Source organism: Neomonachus schauinslandi, chromosome 8, assembly GCF_002201575.2.
Source record: "Neomonachus schauinslandi chromosome 8, ASM220157v2, whole genome shotgun sequence".
Taxonomy (NCBI): Eukaryota; Metazoa; Chordata; class Mammalia; order Carnivora; family Phocidae; genus Neomonachus; species Neomonachus schauinslandi.
Genome location: NC_058410.1, coordinates 13099584 through 13118106, shown reverse-complemented (window position 1 = coordinate 13118106; position 18523 = coordinate 13099584). Strand labels below are relative to the sequence as shown.

At 38.6% G+C, this 18523-nt stretch overlaps 1 protein-coding gene across 1 annotated transcript in view; it reads left to right on the top strand.

The window, feature by feature from the left end:
* Positions 1 to 17978, top strand: part of OPRM1 (opioid receptor mu 1) — a 174439-nt gene extending 156461 nt beyond the window's left edge. Inside the window, exon 4 of the mRNA XM_021693699.1 lies at positions 17886 to 17978. Within this exon, the coding sequence (XP_021549374.1) occupies positions 17886 to 17978 (93 nt within the window). The remainder of the gene's footprint in view (positions 1 to 17885) is intronic.
* The last annotated feature ends 545 nt before the right edge of the window (positions 17979 to 18523 follow it).

The window sequence follows — 18523 nt, the reverse complement described above, 5'->3', positions numbered from 1 at the left end:
AGAATAAGTCTCCTCCTCTTTGTGCCCAGAGGCAGGCTTTCCTTCTATACTTCTCTTCCTGTATTTAGTTATCTGACTATTTCTCTGTTTCTCCAAAAGCCTCTGAGCACTTTGAAGGAAATGATTTTGTCATTTATTGTTATATCATTAATACTTGGGACAATGTAGGCAGTCAATACATGTGAATAAAGAAAGAGTTTTATGAATGAATGAATGACAGGAACATTGTCTTTTTCCTCTGACAATAAAGAAAGTGCTAAAATGAGATGCAGAGGCCACTTTGGAAAACTGTTTGGCAATTTTTAAAACACATAAACATATTATTACCATACAACCCTGCAATTCCACTCCCAGGTATCTACACGAGAAAAATGAAAGCTTATGCCCATGCAAAGAAGTGCATGCAAATATTTGCAGCAGCATTATTCATAATAACCCAAAACTGGGAACAATTTAAATATCCATCAATGGGTAAATAAATAGTGTGGTCTACTCATACAATGGAATATTGTCTAGTGAACTATCGACACATGCTAAAAGATGGATGAACCTTGAAAACATGATGCTGAGTGAAAGCCAGAAATAAAAAACCACATATTACTGTACGATTCCTTTATGTGAAATGTAAAGAAAAGGCAAATCTCTAGAGACAGAAAGTAAAATAGTGGGGTTGACTAGAGTCAGGTTTGGAAGTGAAGATTAACTGTAAATAAGCATGAAGGATTTTATTGATGTCATGAAAATTATTTAAACCTGATTCATTATGATGGCTTCATCACTCAGTAAATTTACCCAAAACTATTGAACTGTAAATTTTAATAGGGTGAATCTTACCATACGTCAAATATATTTCAATAAAATTGTTTTTAAAAATATAAGATGCAGGAGTGCCTGGGTGGCTCAGTCATTAAGCGTCTGCCTCTGGCTCAGGTCATGAACCCAGGGTCCTGGAATCGAGCCCTGCATAGGGCTCCCTGCTCCGCGGGAAGCCTGCTTCTCCCTCTCCCACTCCCCCTGCTTGTATTCCCTCTCTCGCTGTCTCTCTCTGTCAAATAAATAAAATCTTTTAAATAAATAAATAAATAAAAATATAAGATGCAAGGAAAGTCTGGGGACTAGAAATCCATAATGAACTCCCTCCTCTTTGGCTATCAGTAAGACTTGAAAGAAGGTAAAATATGAGGACTCAGATGCTCCTATTGGTGACTCAATGTGATTTGTTCAAACTTTAGACAAAATTGTTTTAATATTTCCCATATTCTATGGCTTAAACTAAATTATGGCTTCAGTTTTGGACTATAGGAATTTTAGAGACAAAGATACTTTATATAGAATTTGCCACACTTTGGGCATATTTTTGAAAATTAATTAAAATGGGACACCAAATTTTAATATTTAAATGCAAACATCAGTATCCATTGCCATCGATGTTTGGCTCTTTCATACTACAAATACCTTTCAAAATAGACAAAATTACTTCATAAGTATCTACATATATCAGAAAGGTAGAAGGACAGACCTAGAAAAATAAGAGTGATATATATATTCCAGAGTAAGTAGGTTAAAGAAGACCAAACCAGAAACAAAGGAAGTGTGATATAGGAAACTGTTATACATTTCATGGTTAAAAATAAAAAGTATAATTATCTCTCTATTCTCAATGGAATCATAGTTCTCTGAGTCTAAGAAACCTGATTTTTTTATACTTCAATAATTCTGAAATCAGGAGGCACCTTAGATTCTATAAGTATTTTTAGTGCTTCACTTCCCCCCAAAACCTGATATTAAATAAACTGTAGGTCTTTAAATGAATAGAATCTTAAACTGGAGGAAAAAAAATAGTTTAGAAAACAAAATGTATGTTTCTTTGTAAGATGTTTTTGTCCTTACATGTGAATATGGATTTAACGTTCTTGCAATGACTTGTAATAAACGTAAGTGAGGTTATCCAGTGAATATCAGAATCAAGAGAAGCTGCAAAACTCCATTTTCTCCAAATAAACCCATGGGTTGCTCAGTTCTGCCCTCAAACCCCCAGCATGCTGGAAACAGGCAAAATCTAAGCTCTAAGCAGAGCCATCCTTTCTCATGTCATCTTGAACAGTTGTTACTAAGTCCTCACAGTACACACAGACTTGTGACCACTAATAAAATCTGAATTACAGTCTCTAAAATACAAACCAATATGGAAGAAAAGAAAAGAGAACCTACAATCAATTGTGAAAGCTCCAGTTCTAAAGAGAAACAGACATTTTCATACATGGCTGGTGGTGGTGCAGAATGGAACCCAATGGAAGAAAACTGGGCAGTAACTGGCAAAACTGTATTTACCCTCTGACCCAGAAATTCAACTTCTAGGATCTGTCCTAAATATAAATATGTGTAGTAACATGTGCATGGCAACATTATTTGCAAGAACAAAAGAATCAAATGTGTATCATCAGGAGACTGTTGATTACACTGCAGCATCCACATGCAATGAATAACATAATATACATATAGAGTAACCTCCCAGACAGAGTAAGAGAAAAAGATACAGGATGGTAGATATAGTATGCAAATTTTATGTACAAAAAGAGATAGTATATGCCTCCGCAAACATACTTGCCTATATTTGTAGAAGGAAACCATGCAGGAAATGCAAACATAAAAGGAGGGAAAAGAGAGGGTAGAAATAGAAATGAGAGCAAGACTTATCTGGTCGTCATTTGTTACAGTTTTGACTTTGGAATTAGGTAGATGATTTTTATTTTTAAAAAAACTAAAAAAATGAAGCAATTCCCAAAATTAAAAACAAACAGAAACAAATGAACCTAACTGAATCTAAACATGGTGATGTCACCCCACACAAATTATAACAACTACTCCAAGAGACCTTAGAGCCCAGAATTTTGACTATACATAGTGGGTGGAACATAGGCTAGGGACTTTTAGTAGCAACATTGCTATTTTTTAAGATAGTTTTAAGTAGTTTCTTCTGACACTCCCCCCACACACATAAAAGAATTGCATGGAACCCCAAGGCTCCCTCATTCTCTGCTTGCGCTAGAGGCCACCACGCTGCTCTGTTCTGATAAGCAGCTCATCTTCCTCTTCCTTTCAGAAAAGGAAACGCATGCACATTCTGCAAGTATTACCTGGACCTGCAGGCAGAGAGCTGAGCTTATTAGCACTGGGCTGTGACAAGCACTGCAAGGGAAGCAAGAAAAAATGACGTTTGCCTTTGTATTGTCTTCCTCTCTTCTAGATATGGCAAGTAGGCCTGGCAGTGACGAAGCCTGAAATCCTGTTAAGGAACATGATAAACTTGAGAAACATCTAATAATAGCTAACACTTACTGAGTGCTAACCATAGGCCATCGAGGTACTACCTTCTTAGCCAGTGGAGGGAAATTAATCACATCTGAGTGTCAGAATTCATGAAACTGATTGGTTTTTAATCTCATCACCAAACTAGGTAGGCATCATAAAATGGGAAAGTTATAGGGTTATTGTTAAAGAAACAGAACTCAGACCAGAACCGGTTAACTAATCCGGAATCGGTTAACTAATTCTAAATATGAGATGGAACGGTCTCAATCAGGAGCTAAAATAGAAGAGAATCTACAGTCGATGGATGCACAGAAGAAGAATCCCAGATTTGGAATCAGAATATTTCAATGCAAGCCCCTGACTGTGTGATCTCAAGCAGAGCATGTAACCTCTCGGGTCAGGGTCCACACAATGAAAAGGCAGATAAAACCAGATCGAGGCTAACTAGAGTTAACACGGAGGCAGGTCATGCTGTAAAATTGTTCAAGTTATTTTAAAAATTAAGATTTTATTGACATTAATTCCCAGGCATCAATGATAAGAATGGGGAAAAGGAATAGAAAAGACAAAGAATGATCCGGAAAGAGAAAGATGAAGTAAAATAAGTTTTTATTCTGTCCATTGTCAGCTGAACCCTCTGAGTAACTGTCTCTATGTCTTAGTTCTCCCTTGTCTTCTTTGCATCAGATTAATCGCTGTAAAAAATATTTTAGGGACATCTGGGTGGCTCAGTCAGTTAAGCATCCGACTCTTGATTTCAGCTCAGGTCATGATCTCAGGGTCCTGGGATTGAGGCCTGCTACAGGCTCCATAGCACAGATCTGCTTGGGATTCTCTCTCTCCCTCTGCTCCTGGCCCCACTCATGCTATAAATAAATAAATAAATAAATAAATAAATAAATAAATAAAATCTTTTAAAAAATATTTTAAATTCTTTGGATAACCATAATGCTAGCAAGCTCACTATATCCTTCATATATATATTTTTTTTTAAGATTTTATTTATTTATTTTGACAGAGAGAGAGACAGCGAGAGAGGGAACACAAGCAGGGGGGAATGGAAGAGGGTGAAGCAGGCTTCCCGCCAAGCAGAGAGCCCGATGCGGGGCTCGATCCCAGGACCCTGGGACCATGACCTGAGCCGAAGGCAGACGCCTAACGACTGAGCCACCCAGGCGCCCCTATCCTTCATATATTACCTAGGTTATGCTTTTGTTAAAATCTCATTGCATTTGAGTTTAGGTAACATTACCTTATGAATATAATGAGATTTTAATGCAAAGAGACTCTTCTTACAAATGCCTAGAAATAGATATTCCACATAGAAAATATTAGGTAGATGTGTTTAAGAAACACTGAGACTCAATTTCCTACAAAACCTACACATTCCCAGGCTGAATTATAAAAAATGGACTGAAACTTTGCAGGTGATCATCGTGATGGTTTGGAGGATTGCTCTAAGGAGGAGAGAAAACCATCTGAAGGAAGCAAACCACAGACCACTTGTAGCGGATGCTGCGGGTGAGCCAGCCACGTGCCCCCCTCCTCACCGCCAGTCCAGGCTGGCCAGACTCCCCACCGACAGCACCTGCACCTCTCTGTGGGAGGCCTTCTCCGGCTGCCAGATTCCACCTCTCAGGATGAGCCCTCCAGCCATGACTGATGGGACTCGGTGTTTAAAGAGCCCCATCTCCTGGCCCCTTGGGGAGAAAACTCGGAGGTGCGTGTTTTCTAAAGGCTTTCAGAGTTCCCCAGCAGAACTGGGCTTCTGTTCCCCAGTCCTAATTTGCCCCAAAGGAGAGTTTTACCAGCTAACTTTCCACCCTGTCCCACTTCCCTATTCCCTTTCCAAGTATTTCTGGTATCACTTCCCAAATACACTACTTGTACCCAAATCCTCATCCCAGGGTCTGCTTCTGGGAAATCTATAACAGGATGCCATTTCTCTCACAGAAATGTTTCTACTCATGGTTCCATCTGCTTGGCATCATAATCCCTCTTCATTATTTCCTCCTAAGTACCACCCAAGGCTATGACTACCTCACTATCATATTAGGTCACATTTCAGTGGTGAACAAGAAGTGACCGGCATCCTATTCTATGATTTGTAAATCAGGTCGCCTAGTTAGCATTCTTACTATATTCTTCCATTCTCTTTTTACGGAATGACATTTTAAATGAAATTAAGTTACTAGTGAACTTTCTGGTAGTCTGACATATGAAAATAGTTATTGCCTTCTGAAATATCATTTTAAAAACAATTAAGATGGAAACCTCACCATATAAAAGAGTCTTGTGTTACTGTTCTCTGTAATATAAAATCCTGAGCACACAAGGCCCTTCATGATCTGGCTCTGTCCACATCCTCTCTCACCTTTCAGAAGCTTTAAAACCGTAGAAATAATTTTCACCTACATAGGATTGGTGTCTTCAGCAGGAAAGAAATAAAGAGAGAGAGAGGAAGGGAGGAAGGAAAGAAGAAAGAAAGAGAAAGGAAGGAAGGAAGGAAGGAAGGAAGGAAGGAAGGAAAGAAGAGAAAGCACCACATAGGAAGAAAAGTTTTTAAATGAATATGAAAAAATTTGATGAAATCTCACTATTACAGAATAATTGCATATCCTGCTATCTAATAAACGTTATCTACCATCCATGGTTAGAGCAAGAGTGAGGGAAGAGTAAATAAAGGAATACCATTCAGGAAAATTAAAAATCTGGTACATTCTCTTTCAAAATTAGAAATTTAGGAAAAATAAAAAAATAAGGTTGGTTCTTTTAAAATCACAGTCAGTATAATACATAATCTTGTCTTCATACAATGTATATTAAATCTTCCAATACTTCACGAACTTTCAAATATCTTCAAACTGTTTTCATGTGCTTTTTGGCCATTTGTACTTCCTCTTTGGAGAAATATCTTTTCCCATTTTTGTTGGGGTTGAGTCATAGCTTAATGGCCCTTATGAAACTCATGAAAACATGGTCAAGGTTAACAATCATTAGGGAAATGCAAATCAAAACTACAGTGAGATAATACTTAACATCATTAGAATGGCTACTATCAAAAAAATTTTTTAAAAAACAGAGGGCACCTGAGTGACTCAGTCAGTTAGGCATCCAACTCTTGATTTCGGCTCAGGTCATAATCTCAGGATTGTGAGAATAGACTCCGCACTCAGGGCAGAGTCTGCTTGAGATTCTCTCCCTCTCCCTTTGCCCTTCCCCCTCACGTGCTCTCTCTCAAATAAATAAGTAAATCTTTAAAAAATAAATAAAATTAAAATTTTTAAAAATTTAAATAACAGAAAATAACAATTGTTGAGGATGTGGAGATATTGGAACCCTTGTACACTATTGGAGGGATATGTAAAAACAGTGCAGCCTCTATGTCAAACAGTATGTCAGCTCCTCAAAAAATTAAAAATAGAACTATCATATGACCCAGCAATCCCACTCCTGGGAACATAACAAAAAAAAAAATTGAAAGCAAGATTTCAAAGAGATATTTGTACACTAACGTCCATGACAGCCGAAAGGTGGACACAACCCAAAGTGTCTATCAACAGACATGAATGGATAAACAAAACGTGGTATGTACATACAATGGAATTCCAGCCTTAAAAAGAAAGGAAAATCTGAGCCATGCCACAAAGACATGAACCTTGCAGACATTATGCTGAGTGAAACAAACCAGTCACAGGAGAGCAAACCCTGTGTGATTCCACTCATAGAAGGTACTGGAGTAGTCAAATTCACAGAGAAGGTAGAATGGTGGTTGTCAGAAATGGAGGAAAGGAGAGAAGGGGAGTTACTCTTTACTGAGTACAGAGTTTTAGTTTTGTAAAATGAAGAGAGTTCTGGAGACGGTTGTATAATAATGTGAATATACTTCTTGCCACTGAATTATATCCTCAAAAATGATTAATGGGAAATTTCCTGTTATGTGTATTTCACTACAAGTCTTCAAAAACAAAAAAAAAATAAATTTAAAACATTTTTTAAAGATAATACTGCAAAACTCATTATTTGTCAGTAAACGAAAATGAATTTACCACAATAATTTTCAAAAGACAAAGTATGAAAATCTTGGTTAACGTGTTGTTAATGAGCACCATCTCTTTCACAAGTGAGAGCCATCTATTCATATATCTGTGAAACAGAAAAGGAAGAAGGCACAGAGAGAGCAGGTGGTTTGCTTAAAGTGTTAACTAGCTGCAGCATCAGGGTAGAACCTGTCCTCCTGATTCCACATCCAGGGACATCTTCGACAATAGCATGTTATTTCCGTGTGTCTTTTTTGAAGACATTGTTTCAAACATGTTCTCCTAAATTCTGACTCCTTTAAAAAATATTCAATGTTTTAGGGGCGCCTGGGTGGCTCAGTTGGTTAAGTGTCTGCCTTCGGCTCAGGTCATGATCCCGGGGTCCTGGGATCGAGCCCCGCATCGGGCTCCCTGCTCAGCGGGGGTCTGCTTCTCCCTCTCCCTCTGCCCCTCCCCCCTGCTCCTGCGTGCATGCTCGCTCTCTCTCTCTCTCTCGGGTGTGCGCTCTCTCTCTCAAATAAATAAATAAAATCTTTAAAAAATATATTCATTTTTTGTTTTAATTTCCACTACATAGTTTCCTTTTGAAATGTTCCTGAAACGCGCTCTAAGGGGGGCCAAACACAGCAGCACAATGACTGATGAGTTCATCAGTGAGCTTTTCTGTAGAAGCAGCTGGGTTCTTGGCCCTTCAAAGAGGTTGCTCCAGAGGGATGATCAATCTGCAAATAATGACTTCTCAGGAAAATCCTCAGCTGTAACCAAAAGTTCAGCTCATCCCATGGGCCTCGTGTCATTCTATTGCTTGGGAAATGTGCACACAAGCCTCACCACACAATCATGTATTACCTGAATTCTTCCTCCAGGTTAGGAGCTACCGAGCTGAAGAATCCTCCAGGGCCTTCTAGTTCACTCCTCTGTTTTATAGCTTAAATCAACTTTTGCACAGGGTTAGTAGGGGCATTTTTTAGAATCTCCAGCACAGGATAGGCCATTCTTGCCCAAAGAAACCATTTCCGGTGTCTAAAAACCTTTAGCCCAATTCTTTTACAACCCCAAATCACAGTATTATGCAAGCACATCTCACCTAAGCATATATAAAATTGTCTTTCTTTGTGTATTCCTTTGATTTTTTTGTTGTTGTTTTCAGGTGCATTTGATCTTCTCAAAGTTGCTCTGAATTACCTAAAGATCGTTCTTGTTCTAAGTGTACTTGTAAGAAAATGGATCCATAGAGAGTTACATCACTGACCTCGGGGTACCCCACTTTGTAAGAAACTGCAAGACTAAAATCCAGGTGATGTTTCTCCCTTATACCATGCTGGTGAAATCCAACTTCCTGCTGCTTGCTTAAAAGAATTTATAAGTTATATACACAGACACATACATACATGTATGTATACACACATATCAATATATTTATACAGATATTAATATTTATACACATACTAATGGCTATATAAACATACATATATTTATACATATAAGTTAAAAATATGTATCACTTTATTTTTAAGTTAGTATATGTGTGCTTATGTATTCTATCACTTGTTGGTTACTTTAAGAAGTTTTAGAATAAAAGGCATTTCTGATTTTAAATTCTATGGATTGATAAACTATGTTATAACTATATGTATTACAGCTACTAGAAATGATGTGCATGTATATGTGTTGACATGAAAATATACTGATAATATATTGCTTAGGGAGAAAATCAAGTTACAATATTACACATAATATCATTTTATTTTTGGAAAACATAGAAAAAAATTGGAAACATATACACCAAAATGCTTACAGTGAACACCTCAAGGTGGTAAGATTGTGATTCATTTAAATAAATAAATGATCTGGGCTCCTGGGTGGCTCAGTCATTAAGTGTCTGCCTTTGGCTCAGGTCATGATCCCAGGGTCCTGGGATTGAGCCCTGCATCGGGCTCCCTGCTCAGCGGGGACTCTGCTTCTCCCTCTCCCACTGCCCCTGCTTGTGTTCCTGCTCTCGCTATCTCTCTGTCAAATAAATAAATAAAATCTTTAAAAAAAAAAAAAGAATAAATTAAAATAAATAAATAAATAAATAAGTAAATGGTCTTCATTCATTTCTTTCTGTTTGCCTCCTTAGCTGTCTTCTTTTTATTTTGCTTAATTTTATTTTCTAATTTTTCTAAATGAACACATATTATTTTATAAAATTTTTAAGCATTTTCAAAATTAATTTAAATTTCCAACAAGCAAGAAGATGGATTGTACCAAAAACAGATAAGGTAAAACAGAGAGAAGTCGTGGAGACACCCGCAAAAGCATGTGAGGAAGGACAGTGCCGCATCCCCTGCATGGGCACATCAGTCAGTGCTGTGAGCTTAAAGGATGGTCCTCTCTTACAACCCAACCTACATCATTAACTCTGGTATCCTCTTCCAAATCGGCAGTGCCCAAGCATATCACTGCCTCCTGAGAACAAGACAAAAGAAACAAAGGATTTCATAGTCTTGGTGTTTCACAATTGATTATGTAAAGTTTGGAAAGATTTTAAAGGCGAATCATATTGCCAACACAAGCCATTGTTCCTACATCATGTGAATTGAGCGACAATAAGTTATTAAAAACAGCCTGCCCCAAGTAGAGACTGAGCTGATCATAAAGCTTTAGTGGGAGACCATTATTCTAGAAATCCATTCTGGGACCTACCAAGGAAAATAAATGTAGGACACAGCGACAGATAGCATCAGAGACAATAAGTAAATTAAACCAAAGTCCCCTTTAAAGATCTTTCCCACGTACCTGATATTTTAACAAGAGAAGTAACAGAATTCAAAAAGTCCTCAATTATTCTTACGTTCAGATTTGCGAGTGGTACCCTAGACAATCCTTTTCACCCATGAGTCGTCACCTTGAGGTAAACTGCTCACTTACAGCTGCTAAAACATCCTATTTTGCCCTGTGTAGACTGTCCAATTTCCCCTTTCCAGTACAAACTCTAGGAACATAGGTTGGCAGAGAGTTCATCAATTTTACACAATTAGTCTGAATTGCCTTCTCTGAAGAAACATTTTTAAATATTGGAATTTTGTTCAGGATACACTCAGAAGTTGGCTGTTGATTAACACAATAAATGAAGTTCAAATAAATTAGGCGCCCATTATTAATGAAGCACCTCATTTGGGTCTAATTCTGGGAACACATAAGGTGTTCAATAATGCTTTGATTAATTGATTTATATAACTAATTGATGATTAAGCAATATAATAAGTAATTCATTCAAACAATACTGGTGCCCACTCTGTACCTACTAGCTCTAAGCTCTAGTGACACAGTTTAAACCAGACATGTAAAGAATATACCCTCAGGTGTTTCCACTGTAGTGGGTAAAAGATGAAAAAAAGAATATAAGCACCTCTGATTGAAGTACTCATAAATTCCTCAGAAATTTTTTCCAATCTACGGTAAACCCATGCAGACATTTTTCCAAAATCTATGCTAATAGGTGACTGCTAATGAAAGGTGCAGAAGACTTAAGTGTCTTTTTCCAAGGAAAAATGAACTCATTCTTTATTTTTCTTATCTGAAAGAAAGACACTTTATATTCACTGAAACTTTCAGAGGAGTTGCCTCACAAAAAGAGAAATTCTGGCTTTCAAGTATCATTTTCTGCAAAAGTAAATTCTGCCTAATCTAAAAACCGATTAGATCGTTGCTGTAGAGATTCTCATAAAACTGATTCCAAGAAAAAAATCCCTTCCTCTGAAATTCACATGAAACGCAAATGCAGCTAAAGACCAAAACATGATACAGACCCAACTGCTTGAACTCAGACAGTGAGGGAGGAAACAGGTCACAGCTGGGCAGGCAGACAGGATTCTCAAAAACGTTAAAGTCTGCATAATATGTATTAAACTAGATATTAACCTCAAACCTCATCAGTTCAAATGAAATAAAGAGTTGGTCGATTCACCATTTTTATGTTAGGCCCAGGGGCCCTGAGCCTCCCTTGAATTGTTGATGCAATAGAACAAATGAAATCAATGAACAGTTACTTAACTAGGCAACAATGCAGGTTTCTAGTAATTTTATACAAAGATAGAATGTACAAAACTAAAAGAAACAGTAAAAGACCAAAACAGTAAAAGACAATGAGTCTAAAGGAAATTCACATTTTTAACCATATTCTTCCTCCCTCAGTTTTCATATTATTTTCTCAATCTCCCAGGCTCCAAAACTTGGAATCATTCTTATTTTAGCCTCAAATGTTTTGTGTCTTATACCCAAGCACTCGATAGACTTTGCCATTTCTTACTGTTAAACGTGTCCCACATCCTCACTGTGTCTACTACAGGCCAGGAGTTCCTGTCTCAGTGTCTGCATTTTGTCATATCTACTAACTGACCTTCTGGAAGCTCCTTTATTCTCCATACATCCCACTTTTCACTGCTAGGTTAATATTTTCACTTGCTAATTTCATAGATCATTTTCAGACTCAAGAACCTACAGTGGCTCCCCACTACCCACTGGACCAAATCCGCATTCCTGAACAGTGCCCTTGATGCCCCCGTGTACCGGCCCTGGCTCACCTCTCAGTGGGGACACCAAGCAGCCCAGGGAAAAGAGCCTGGCCTTGGTATTGGCAGATCTTGTTTTTTAATCCCAGCTCTGCCATTTGCTCTTTACTCAACTTCAAGCAAGTTACTTCAATTCCCTAAGCTTCAGTAAACTCCCTTGAAAAATGGGAATAATAATATCTCTCTTGCTAGGTTATGGGAATTCAATATAATGCCCAACACAGTAGGTTGGCACAGCTCATTTATATTTTCATTCCTTTGTTCACATAAGTCCCCTGATTGGAATGCCCAACCCCCCACCCTACTTCCCTGGGGGAAAAAAAAAATCTGTCTTCCAAGGCAGGTCTTAAGAGAACCTTCTCCCTGAAAATTTTCTATATTCACTGCAATGCATAGAAATAATGTTTTCTGATTGGTGAAAACTGTGTTTACCTCAGAAAGGAAATCTTTGACCAAGGAAATCATACAGCTTTGGAAAATGATTTTTTTTTCTTTAAAAAAAGAAAAAGGAAAAACATACCTTCTAGATAGGAAAAAAGAGAGTGAAAAACTTCCAGAGATTAAAAAAAAAAAAAATCACTGTGGCAGAACTCCCTCACATTTGGCCCAGACTATTTCCCCTTACCCTAGAATTTACAGAATTCATCTGTACTGCTCAATCTCAGAGCCATTTTTTTCATCAATCTTTCTTTGATTATGTCATTTACACAGCTCTTTCTCCTCTACCAGTCTAGAAGCTCTTAACAGAGAGAAGAAATGTAGTCTCTTATTTTTTGTTCCTATAATAGCATCTACAACTGTTAGTCCAAATTATTTTTAAGATCTCAATAATACTGGTAGAAGGATAAGTAAGTGGGTGGATAGGTGGATGAGTAGGTGGATGGATGATAAACTTTCCATGTTGGGTTCACTTAAAAAGAAAATTTTTTAGGGAGCCTGGGTGGCTCAGTCATTAAGCACCTGCCTTCAGCTCAGGTCATGATCCCAGGGTCCTGGGATCAAGCCCCGTGTCGCACTGGGCTCCCTGCTCGGCGGAAACCTGCTTCTCCCTCTCCCACTCCCCCTGCTGTGTTCCCTCTCTTGCTGTGTCTCTCTCTGTCAAATAAATAAATAAAATCTTCAAAAAAAAGAAAAAATTTTAAATCAATTCTCTGTAACCAATATTAAACTGTGCTTTGTTAATTAAAGCCTAAATTGTTTAGGCAATGCCTCCAAGTTGTATACCAGCATAATGTATACATCCCCTTGATGTATTTTAATAGTCCACACACGCTACTGGATAAAGGAAGAAAATACACCGCTGAGATGAGTAAATGTTCTCTGAATAGAAACATTTCAGAACTTCACTAATTTTAAATGAGTTATATAATATACATTTACTTTATAATCTGGGGTATAAATAAAATCCAAAATATATTTCCCAGGGGATGAAGCAAGATTTTAATTAAGAATTCTTATAAAAGAAAAATAAGTTATAGCAAAACTGGGAAAATCTAAAACCTTAAAAATGTAAGATAGTTTTAATAACTAAGTAACAACATCTTAAGGACTTACCTTGTCACTAATTTACAGTGGCACGCCTGAAGGACAACAGTCACTCAGAACTTTGCTCCTCCTTCACCAGAGAGAAGTTGGTCCCAAACTTCTCCAGCTGTGCCTGAAATCCAGGTGAAGTGCTGGAGCGCAGGGGATTTCCCTGGGAAACCTGCCATCTCCCTTTCTACATTTCTGCCCCCAGTATGGTGATCTGGATCAACAGACCCTTGTTTACAGCCAGGAGACATGGTTAGAAATAATCTTTAAGAAAAATAGCCCCTACTAAAATGTCACCAAATGGGAGCAAATGTGCAGGACCTACTTAGGATCATGGAGGCCTTCTAGCAAATCTCAAATTGTGCTTTTCCTCTATCTATTTATAAGAATACAAGTGGAAATCTCTTCACTGGAAAATTACTTTCCATCAAAAGCAGTCTTTAACCATCCCATTTCTCCAAATTCCCAGGGGTAATGTAAATGCTGATGACTCCTAAACCTCATATAGTATATGAAATCAACAAATATTAATTGAGTGCCTAGTAAGCGTCAGACACCACACTAACAATATACTTGTGGTCCTGTCCTACAGAGATTATCAGTTATGCAAAACAGAAAGCCTAACAAACACGTGCAAAAGAGAAAGAGGAGTATAAAACTGAGAAAAGGATAAGCTGCCTATGGGAACAGGCAGAAGCGCTCTGAATTAGGTCAGAGGATAAAGTAAGACCATGTAGAAGAAAAGCTACTTAAGCTAAAATTTGACTTCTGAGGAGGTCAGTGGGATTGTGTGGGAGAAAGACTTGGGCATGGAGACAAACAATTTTCTGAGCAGAGCAACAGCATGTGCGAAAAGGCTTAAAGAGAGTGTCAGTATATGTGATGCTAACAAGGAATTAAAAAAAAAATTCTGTGGTTGAAGGTTGAGTGGCGAAGGGGAGGGGGGCACAATAAGAGAGATGCAGGTCAGGAGACTCTCACAAGCAAGGAGAGAAATTTATACTTTATCCAAGGGGAAAGGGAAAACAGTTGTGCGGATTGCAAATGCAGGATTGTGACCAGCTTGGATTTTTATGGGTGTAAAACTTGAATATGGTTTTGTAAGACCTGGCATGCACTCTTGCATGCTGTAACACAGTCTAAGCACGTAATACGGGGTGTGAAAATGGCAGCTGAGTGTCTGGACTTGACCTTTCTCAAGGAAATCCGGGTAGGACTGTCTGAAGCATAAAGTGTCATGAAGGAAGAAGGTACACCATGCCTCCATCACTGGGTAGCAGTACAACAGAGAGGTGTCCAGAATGGTGAGGGTGACACCTCTCCTCAGGTAGTGTCAGAGAGCAATAGAGACAAGCAAAGGGATCCCATGAGATTGTCCTACTTTCATGTAAGAATTGCCCTAGCTTCCATCTCTAGAGCTGTTCCTTCAGAACCCTACTGGAAACAGTCATTTATCCCAGTGTCTGCATGGGGTCAGGTCGGCATATGGCAACAAGCCTGGCCACGGAGTCAAAGGGGCTTAAGGTGATCTGTTTTACCCACTTTACTACTTGTGACACCTGGGGCTACGCACACCATCTCCCTGAGTCTCAGCCTTCCCAACTTTCAAAACATGGTGACAATTACTACCTCGGAGGGTGTTTCTGAGAAGAAAGAGCATGTGTGAAAGGCACCTAGCATATCCCTTAGCATAACAGTAGGCATTCAGTAAGAGGCGGTTCTTGCTGGGCGGCTATTGGCTCCATTACCTCCCAGCATCAGGCCATGGAAGAAAAAATAAGGACTAGGGAAGGGAGAATAACGAGAAGTTTGCTCATTAAGCGTAGGTGCCTTGGGAGCTACTTTGTTGAATCTGAATTCCTTGGGTGGCAGAAAGTAAATAAATGTTCTTAGCTTGAGGATATGTGTTTGGCTCTTATTTCACAGTTGACATTCACACAGATACCAGGAATATGACTGCTAATTAAGTGTTCATTGAGTAGCCTTTTTTTCCCCCTGTAACAAACATATAATTAAGATGTCAGGGTATGCATGTACACCCACTCTTGTGGGGGTGTGTGTATGTGTGTGCATAAAGAGAGAGAATTCCTCTATAAGAGTCATAGACTGAGGAGTTAGAAGGTCCTTCTGTTAGATACCACTAGTTTATTAGGGTAATTCCAAGGCCAGATAACAGTAAACTCATTCTCCCTTCAATGTTGCTAATCTAACTCTATTTAAATACATGATTTGCTACCTGAATACTGCTTTATAGATTTGAATGAGGGCCAAGTGAGGACTGGATGCTTGAGTGTGTCTGATGCTCTCTCCTTTTCCTCTTTCAAATCTCGTCTCAGCTGACACTTCTGCTCCCTATGGAAGCAGTTAATTCCTAAGACCCAAAATAGGTACTGTCCTGTAAGTTGCTGCTATGAGAGAAGTTCTAGCCAAATGAGCCAATGAGGACACATCAGCCAAATCTGTAACTATGTGTGATTCAGAGGGGGCTTCCTTTAAATTCTATGAAGACAGACAGCACTCAGAACATATTTGTTGAATAATTTGTTTGAGAAAATTAATGCCATACTTATATCTGAGTTTGTTACTTCCCACGATGTGCCATGCCCCGTCAACACCCAATCCTTCCAACAGCCTCTGGAAATTCCCAGAGGGTGTTAGAAGGTGTATCAATAAGTCCTCTCATTTTATAAAAGATGCAGATTATCACTTGCTACAACTACCCAAAAGCAAGAGCCTAAAATAATATGAAACAAGAGGAAGAAATTTATATTGACCTTAATTCCTCTTAAGAAAAAAGCTGTGTTCATTTAGGAACAATTCCTGAGGATAGAAAGTGAGACCCCAGTCCCACGTTGCCTTAAATTGGGTGAAACTATTCCACCTTAGACAAGAGATGATGACTGTATCCAGAAGGGGAGATGAAAAGAGAAAAGGGACATAGTGGGATACTGCATACTCTGCAAGGTGATTCTTTCTTGCAACCCTCCCACATCTTCAATAAAGTTGTTAAAGCTCACTGAAGCCTCAAAAAAATATATTTTTATGGAACTCAGTGAAAGATTTTGTACCATGTTTTGCATGGGGTGAAACCAAAGCAATAAGCTTGAGAACAGGGGACTGGGGAGGAGTTGTAAGGAGAGAAGCGTGAGGGTGGGAGGGAGAATGCTTATTCCAGAGCACTGGAGTTGGATTTGGGTCCAGTCTTACCAAACCTTTATAGGACAGGTGGCTTGGGGCACATGGGTAACATAAATTTCTTACTAATTGCCAATGAATATAAATTTATCTACTAAAAATCTTACCTACAAACTACACCCAGCACTTACATTTATGAAGTTACATGCTCTAAAGCTCTGCTGCTTGAATGATGGGCATCCACAAGCCATTTCAGAAGAATGGTGTCACGTGGAAAAAAAAAAATCTTGCTTATGGGCAATCCCTAAGTAATTTCCCCTTAATTGATTAAAGGACATCCATTGCTGATCTTCACTAGACCCCAAAAGAAACTCCAGCTCTCCTGAGATCAGCAATTGGCTACCGGGGGTTAGTAGAAAGAATTACTATATGAAAAGTCTCTATTCATTCACTATTCAACTACATCGTTGTCCTCAAAATGTTTCCAGCAAGGAAAGATCAGCAAACCTTCTAACAATAACTTTATTTCCAGCCCTTCCCAACAGAAAACTAGCCTGTGAAGCAGACCACAGAAGTGTACTGCTGATTAAAGATAAATTAGGCAACTTTCTTTTCAAGTGTTGTCTGATCATCCCTCTTTAATGCCATCACTTAGCGTGCCAAGGTGCAAGAGCCAACAGTCGGCAACACAGTGCAGGTTAGTGAGTCCAAAACCAACCCACCCGATAAAGAAGGGCAGAGGAGAACACAGTAAAGAAGGAGAAAGGAAAATACGTTCTGTGAACTGAATCAATTCACACCCCCGACAGGTCTTAAAGCTGATGCCCTTTTTTCGTAGAAATCTTAATAACACAAAGTTTCCAGATAAAGTGCTGTCCATGTAAATCCTGAAATGAGTACAATTTGTCATGGAGTAGTAACATTAATAGACACGGAAACCCTCCTTCAGCGAGGATATAAATTGGGACACCCTTCTCCAACCAAAGATGAGTCAAGCAGGATGATTTTTCTCTTGTATAAAATAACAGTAGAATAACCTACATATCTCTTGGATCAGGAATGGTTTCTAGAACGTATTTGTTTATTAGCTCTATTCCAAGTCCCAGAAATAAAAATGAACTTTCCCTTAGGGCCCACCTGCTCCTCAGTGCTCTTTAATCCACCCTTGTCCAAGCGGCTGAAAAGGAGAGGAAGACAGTAGACTCACCATTTGATTGTTGTACCAGTATAGCGATGTTCCCTTCAGCACTACCCAGAACTTTTTCCATTTGTTGCTCAGGAAAGTTCCTTTTTCTTTTTTCTTATACAGCCACCCTTGGCAGTCAGCATGTCCCAGGTCTTTACAGGATATCCTCCTCCGACTCATTGTGAAAAACCCTGCAACAATTATATGAAGAGGTAGGTAACATATTACCCTGGTGTATGTGACAGAGTGAAAGGTAACTGTTAATTGTTTACCTCTTGGGAGTTGGATTTTCTTACCAAGATTTATGCACAGTAAATGCAAAAAAAAAAAAAAAGGCTTGTTTCTTTATTTTATTTTTAAGCATTCATTTGGTGCTTAGGAGGTACAAGATAGGACCAAAGAAACAGTGAGACTAGAATGCAAGTGTTAGTCTAAGAATATTATTCAGCAAGAATAAGTTGAAATAAATGAAAATCGTGAGGCTGACAGGCACATCATTGCACTAACACAGCTCCTTCCAAAATAATAGCAGTCCTTATGCAACAGATGGAGAAGGGTTAATGCCCACCGAAACACAGCCACTTCCCCACTCAGTGCCGGCTTTTCTGAGCTTTATTGACATACCCCGAGGGATTAATCCAAATGAACAGCATGCCGTCATTTCTTAAAATTGATCCAAAAATAACCAAAAATTTAATCTGCCATCCACCTTCTGATATTAGCATTAAGACGGACAAAAATCTGATCCCAAAGAAGGCATC